The sequence below is a fragment of the Neovison vison genome, chromosome 1, assembly GCF_020171115.1.
Source record: "Neovison vison isolate M4711 chromosome 1, ASM_NN_V1, whole genome shotgun sequence".
Classification (NCBI taxonomy): domain Eukaryota; kingdom Metazoa; phylum Chordata; class Mammalia; order Carnivora; family Mustelidae; genus Neogale; species Neogale vison.
The window spans coordinates 210848658-210856537 of NC_058091.1; the positions used below are offsets into that span (position 1 = coordinate 210848658).

A 7880-nucleotide genomic window follows, 5' to 3' on the forward strand; every position below is an offset into this window, starting at 1 on the left:
GCTTATACTCATTATTAAGAATTCCCCCCAAGCCAGGGCACCTGGGTGGCTCAGTGGGTTAAAGCCTCTGCCTTTAGATCAGGTCATGATCCCAGGGTCCTGGGATAGAGTCCTGTATCGGGCTCTCTACTCAGTGGGGAGCATGCTTCCTCCTCTCTCTCTCTCTCTCTCTGCCTGCCTCTCCACCTACTTGTGATCTCTCTCTCAGTGTCAAATAAATAAATAAAATCTTTTAAAAAAATTTTTTTCAAAAAAAGAATCCTCCCAAGCCAAGGATTCCTAACCCTGGCTGTACATCAGAATCACCTTGAAGGCTTTTTTTTTTTTGCGGGGTTGTGGGGGGGGATTCTGTTTTAATACAAACCAATTCTTCCCTCCTTAATACATAGTAAATTAGAATCTTCGCAGACTTAAAAAACAAATAAGCTATGATGCAAAAGCTCCCAAAGCTAATCTGGATGATTAGCCAAGTTTGGGAACCACTGGCTTGTATGAACCCACAGAAACTTATGGCACTTCGGAACCTACTGATTTGAGTACCTGGATGTTCATCTACAGAACACATACCTTTTGACTAATACGAGATTTGGAGTCTTCACAAGAAACTGCCTTCTTTGCACGTAGATGATTGATATCGTCAAAATCAGTACATTTTGGCAGAACCGCCAATCTCTCCTGAAGAGGTTCTGTCTGGACTCTATTTCGAGGAGGGGCGGAATCGCAGCAGAATTCTTTCAATTTTTCCAGAGACTTTAAAACATTCTTGGTCCTCAGACATTTCTTTGGCTCTTAGTTAGAAAATCAGAAGAAAATATAACAATAGTATTTTTTTCTTATTATGTCAATTCATAACTAGGGTATGATGAGGGGGGAGTTCATGAACCCGGATTTTGTGGGAAGGAATGTACGCTTCTGAAAATTACATACAAAATTGTGTTGGTGTGAGTATTTTTCTGAGTAAAGAAGCCACTGCTTCTTTTTAGAGTAGTATTAAAACCTCTTTTTAAAGAGGGAACTTCTCATTAAAGCAATGAATCTAACTAAAATGTGACAAGGATTTGGGTTTAGGGTAAAGATAGCATACTGAAACATACATGTCATTTCACTTGGTCCTGAAACCCCATTACAAACTACAGTAGGTGTTTTTTTTTTTCTTTCTTTCTTTCTTTCTTTTTTTTTAAGATATAAGCACATAAGGACAGAGACTTTTCTCTCTGTGAAGTGACAGGTACAAATAAAAAAAAATCTGAAACGAGAAGGAAAAAATAGATGAATAATAACCAATTTTGCATACTTTAAAGCTAAACACTAAACCACTAGTGAAGGAAACCAAGAACCAATACCATTGTTACACAAAATGCTTAAGGCTCAGGAATCAGGGCAGCAATACCATATGCACTAAAGGGAGATTCTAAAATAAAGAAGACTGGTTCAAAGCAAGTTGATCTCTTGACCTCTAGCTTACTCCAAGCTCAAGGGCAGCTGCGCTTCTCCACGTCAGCAGAGAACTGGAGGTTACTCTGGAAGAGGTAAAACAGGCACAGCTGAGATGGGAGAACGGGGCCTGAGCCAGAAGAATAACGGGAAATAGGGGCTTACTGGAGGCTAAGAAACCCAGCCTTTTCCTCATGAGCTCTAGAACACAGGCAGCCAGAGCTCCCCACTCCAGCCAAGAGCCGGGAAGACTCCAGACCAGGGAAATTGATCAGCTTAATGGGAAAGACTTAGAGATACTGACCCCAGAGTTCTCCAAAGAAGGCAGATCATCACCCTGCCCTAACATGCCTACTATCCCACCTCCACAGCTTTACTCATGCTATGCTTTCTCCCTGAAGGCCCTTAACCCCAATTTTCATGTCAAAATCATATCATCCATTCTTTAAGATCCCTCGGAAAATTACTTTTCCATGAAATTCCTGCTAACTCTCTTAGCTTAAAATCATCTTTTGTCGGTGTTTCTATAATAAGATCACATTTCTCCATAGCACTTATCCCAGGCTGCCAACTAGCAGTTCTTCTTACGCAAGCAATCCATAAAAGAAAGAAAACTATCATTTACTGTCTACTATCTACTATATGCCAGAATACATTATTTTTTCCTTTAGGGTAATACTATTAGGTAGCCACTTCTAAATATAATGAAAAAGGGACTGCATTTATAACCTCTTACCTTTCCTATTAAAGCAAAAAAACCAAAACAAACAAACAAACCAAAAAAAAAAAAAAAAAACAACTCTGAGAGCAAGAATTGTGTTTGGTCCATTCCTATGAGTTTAAAACTTCTCATATTTATATTTAGCTTTATATGCTTATTTATATTTAAACCTCTTTTCACACATAAATTGTACCTTGTCTCCTACTAATCTTGTAGCTGGAATAATGTATATTTGAATCTCTTTCAAATTACTCTCCACTTTTCAAAATAAATACTTGAATCACTCTTCTGAAGTATACTGTAAGTGTGTATATTATACAAGAACTTCCCTCCTATGGATATTAAAAAACCTTCCTGGGATGGGGGTGGTTTTCCAGTCTTGGGGTTGTACTCATTAAAAGTCTGAATTTATTTATACTCCATTATGATTGTACTCACTTCAGTAGCACATATACTATAAGCATTAAGATAGTGAATATTTGTATTTATCAAAATACTTCTGAGATAGAGTTCCATATTATGTTTATCTGTAATTCAAATAAGAATATTAATAAATAGGGCGCCTGGGTGGCTCAGTGGGTTAAGCCGCTGCCTTCGGCTCAGGTCATGATCTCAGGGTCCTGGGATTGAGTCCCGCATAGGGCTCTCTGCTCAGCAGGGAGCCTGCTTCCTCCTCTCTCTCTCTGCCTGCCTCTCTGCCTACTTGTAATCTCTCTCTGTCAAATAAATAAATAAAATCTTTAAAAAAAAAAAAGAATATTAATAAATAAAAAGTCAACTCTGCATTCTGACCCATGTAGATTTTATTTATTAAGGAGGGCCAAGTATATATACCCTGTCTCATTTGCTCTTCCTACAACGTGATGCTGATACTCCTGCGTTGAGAGGTGGGATTGAAGGTCACTTCCCTTGAACAAAGGCAGGCCTTTGTAACTAACTCAACCAACAGAGTAAGGCATGTTAACTTCTGAAGCTAGATCTTAAAAGTCAATTCAACTTCTGTCTGACTCTCAGGGTGCTCATCCTTGGAGACTCAAGCTATAAGGAAACTCAAACTAGGTCACAAAGAAAGACCAGTGGTGTGCTTAATGAAGCCAGTTGATATTGCCTTACCAGAGGCAACTGTTAAACCTTCAAGAATTTTCTGAGGCAAGAGTCAAACACAGCCATGATTACAAATTACAAATTAGATTACAAATTAGATTATGTCAACTTACAATTAAATAAACAAAGGTATTAAAAACAAAGGTAATAAATAATCAAACCTCATCATTTTTTAAAACTGTTACTACATTTTACTATTACCTATGTTCTCTTTTTTTTTAACTACCTATGTCCTAAAGGTTATTAATGTCCATTTTTTAAATATGGTAGAAATACTATATAATATGCTACTGCTACTATGTATTCCTTCCCAACTCTAGAAAAATCAAACTTTAGGAACAGAACTACTCTAAGCCTTCTCTTCCAAAATTTAAAAACAATCCTTAAAAAGATCAAACTGATGCACAAAGAATTTAACTGCATGCCAGAATAAACTCCAACATTCTTGAAGGAAATCCCAAACCCAACACATGATAACACAGAATTCAAAATATCTGTGATCCAAACAATTACTTACTAAACATGAAAAAAAGCAGGAAATAATAATTAAGGGATACAGACCCAGAAATGACAGAGATGACAGAATTAACAGATATGGACATGAAAACATATTATAAATACATTCCACATAATCAAAAAGGTAAAGAAAAACATGAACATAAAGAGAAGCAAAATGGAAGATTTGGATTTTGGAGTTCTGTTTGGTTTTGGTAACAGATTTTCACTATGTTTCACAGAGAGAAAAAGGTGATTTCTTTTAAAAGAACAAAACAGGGGCGCCTGGGTGGCTCAGTGGGTTAAGCCTCTGCCTTCGGCTCAGGTCATGATCCCAGGGTCCTGAGATCGAGCCCCGCATCGGGCTCTCTGCTCTGCAGGGAGCCTGCTTCCTCCTCTCTCTCTGCCTGCCTCTCTGCCTACTTGTGATCTCTGTCAGAGAAATAAGAAAAAATCTTAAAAAAAAAAAAATAAAAGAACAAAACAGAACTTCTAAAGATTAAATATACCTGAGATTAATATTTACTGAATGAGACAGATGGCAAATTAGACACCACAAAAGAAAAGATTATGGAATTTGAAAACATAGCAGGAGAACTGATCCAAAATGAAGCACAAGGAGACCTAAGACTGGAAAACAAATAAAGGAGCTGGACTGGCAGATGCTCCTTTCCCTTTCTTTAAGCACCATTTTTAACAAGTCACAAAAAATCTTGTTTCAAAACATTCTAAGTCAATTGCCTTGTTGACAACAGAAAAGATTTATCATTCTCTTTAAGTATACATCTCCATTTCTATAGTTATTTCATACTAAAGCTTTCATGTTGACCCTAAATTTCACCTTTTGGGGAAGGAAAGATATCTTACATGCTTGATCCACTGAACTGAGACTTTTTTTTTTTTTTTTTTTGCTTTCTTTTTATCTCATTCTCTGCCTAATTTTCTTGGGATAATGAAAAAAGAAGGATTTTCTGTTAGACTTTATAACAAATCCTCTGAGGCCAACAACTAAAGAAATAGTGCTCAATCATCTATAAATCCAACACCACCCCTAGAAGTCAACTATCTCAGGAATGGTGGTTTTATCCAAAGACTTTTAGCATAAGAAAGAGCACTTCCATGCTAAAAAAAGGACAGGGTAGATTTACATAACCTGACATTGAAAATTGTTCAAAATGTTCTGTTAAGTGAAAATGATAGCTGCAAATTAATACATATAGTATAATACAATTTACAAAATACAGTTGAACTTAAACATTGTTTAAACTACATGGGTTCACTTACTTGGGGATTTTTTTCAATAAATACAGTATACTACTATAAATACAGTATACTACTATAAATTATACTACTATAATAATTAAGGAATACAGACCCTTATGATTTTCTTAACCTTTTCTTTCCTTTAGCTTACTTCATTGTAAAAATATGGTATGCAATATATATTACATATAAAATATGTTTCAATCGACTGTTTATGTTATCAGTAGGGTTTCCTATCAATGGTAGGCTATTAGTATTTAAGTTCTGGGGGAGTCAAAAAGTTCTACATGGATTTTCAACTGTGCAGGGCATCAGTGCCCCTTTACCCCCATGTTGTTCAAGGGCCAACTGTATTATTACTAAGTAATTTGTGGGTCTTTGTGTGTACATGTAGATGTGTATAAATAGAGAAACCTGGAAAAATACTCAGTAGCCCCCTAAAATTACCACAAGGTCTCACTAAAATAGAAGGATGATTGGGTCTTTCATTGTCTACCCTTTAGATATTTGTATTATTTGAAATTTTTATAACAAGAATGCTTTACTTTTATAATCAGGACAAAAATTAGCTAAGAGAAATAAAAGAGAAAATGGGGAGAACTATAGGCAAATTGCAGAACTCCAGCTCTACCTCCACACCCCCAAAGCCCTACTCAAACCACCACTTATGGAGGGGCCACTCTACTCAACCACAATGGAGACCTTTGTCCATAAAGGAAAAGAATGGCACAACTCTCCAATAACACCCTCTGCTCTCTGGAGAATACAGTATCTGTGCCACAACTAGTGAGAAGGAACAATCATCACCATAGGACTCACCAGCATTCCCAAACTTTATTGAATCACTTCCTCCTTCCTTTTCTTGGACTTTCTTTGTTTTCTTTTGAACAGGCCCATCACTCCCCAGTGGTCTCTTTTTACTACTGCCAACTTCTGCAACCTATATTAGAAAATGATGTGTTATCTCTAATCTCAAAACTTGATGTATGTGAAATAATTTAAGCTTCACTTCTGAATAACAAGGTTCTCGCCATCCCACTACTTATGGAATCACATACCTTCAGACTTGGAAAGAACTATATATATAGATACTCTCCATACTGTTATGAAAGACAATGTGGAGACCGGAAGTCATGAGTCTCAGCACTTCAAGCCCTGCTAGCATTAATTAGAACTAGGGCTTATACCTTTCTTTACTCAATCAGCCTTCACCTACCTCAGATTATAAAACCTGAGTCACCCTACTTACCTATGTTAAATAAAATACCTTTAAAAAATATATATCCATTTAGGAAAGGTGAAATTAAATACATAACAAAAGAACACTACCATTTTTGAAACGTCAATGTTAATTATAATTTAACTGTTTCATGTTCAAACTTGGCTTATGTTCACCACCAAAGATACCACAAGGCTATAAACTATGTACTGGCAGGAATCCTGTCAAAAATTAAGTCTTTCACAAAATACCCTCTACATAGTAGGTGTAAAATAAAACCTTGGTATATTCATGAAATGTAGACTATCATCAAAAATCAAAAACAGGGGAACCTGGATGGCTCATTTGGTTAAGCGTCTGCCTTCAGTCCAGGTCATGATCTCAAAGTCCTGGGAAGGAGTCCCAAAATGGGCTCCCCGCTGGGTGGAGGAGTCTGCTTCTCCCTCTACCCCACCCCGGGCTTGTGTGTTCTCTCCCCAAGTGCTCTCTGTCAAATAAATACAATCTTTAAAAAAAAAAAAATCAAAAACAGGAGAGGAGAACTCACTCTGTGAAAGAAATATAAATGAAGACTTTGTAGCTAGGCTGTCATCCGTATTAGAACTTGGAGGGTGGCTAAAAGTCAGTCTGCAATCCCTTTCCACATCCTCAGCTGTTGTTATTGTTTGTTTTTTAAAATTTTATTTATTTATTTGTCAGCGAGAGAGGGCACAAGCAGGGGGAGCAGCAGACAGAGGGAGAAGCAGGCTCCAGCTCAGCAAGGAGCCCAATGCAGTACTGGATCCCAGGAGCCTGGGATCATGACCTGTGCTAAAAACAGATTCTTTACCGACAGAGCCACCCAGACGTCCCAACACATCCTCAACAAGTGTTGGGATCAGGAAGTTACTGCATCAGGAAGCCTCAGTGAGGGCTCAACCTTGGACTTTCCCTGCTGGCAGTTTGGGAAACCAACTGCCAAGTTGGGAAACCAACTATTTTACTCAGGTGAACGGTGGTAAGCAACAGGAAGGATTCAATGACAACCATTCACATCTGCACCCCTTTAAACCTAATCCAGCCAAACTGTATATCAAACTTTACAATCAGCCACAAGAAGTGTAGTCACTGAGGAACTGTACAATAGGACTACTTTTACCCTATTCGCTTGAAATATTGAGCACTGCTATTGCATGCTTAAAAACTAGAGACTTAGCGTCAATTTATTCCGGTTACTTAACCAAGTATATACAAATACGGTAAATAAAGCTCCTCTTTAACCTTCAATCCAGATTTTTTTTTAAGGCTGGGGAGGTAAAATGGAGGTTAAAAGATGTATCCTTTGCCCACAAGCCCCTACCCTCATCAGAATGGAAGTCCGGAGACCTGAGCTCCTGTTTCGAGTCTGCCATTAAGTACCCGCGCGACCTTGGCCTCAAGTCTATTACTCCTAGTGGAAACTACAACGTGAACTGCGCGGAGAATGGAGGCCAGCCTGGCTTTTCCCGCCTTCTCCTTTCAGAGCCCTGCCCCTCTCTCTTCCGGCCGTCTCATCTCGCCGATTCTCGCGCACTATCCCCACCTCCTCCCGCTCCACCCACAAGTACGGTTCCCGCCCCCGCCCACCTTGCCCCGCCCCATCTCCTGCGGGCCCCGCCCTGTCCT

At 38.4% G+C, this 7880-nt stretch overlaps 1 protein-coding gene across 3 annotated transcripts in view; it reads right to left on the reverse strand.

Annotated features, from left to right (window-relative positions):
* Window positions 1–7880, reverse strand: part of MSH3 (mutS homolog 3) — a 180944-nt gene that overhangs the window by 172823 nt on the left and 241 nt on the right. For 2 of the 3 annotated variants that reach the window (XM_044266234.1, XM_044266250.1), the window contains exons 2-3: window positions 5837–5957; window positions 568–788 (exon numbers count right to left, since the gene is read on the reverse strand). In XM_044266234.1, coding sequence (XP_044122169.1) covers window positions 568–788; window positions 5837–5957 — 342 coding nt within the window. Of the gene's footprint in view, window positions 1–567; window positions 789–5836; window positions 5958–7575; window positions 7610–7880 lie in introns of those variants that run through there. The other variant, XM_044266241.1, reaches the window with a different exon arrangement.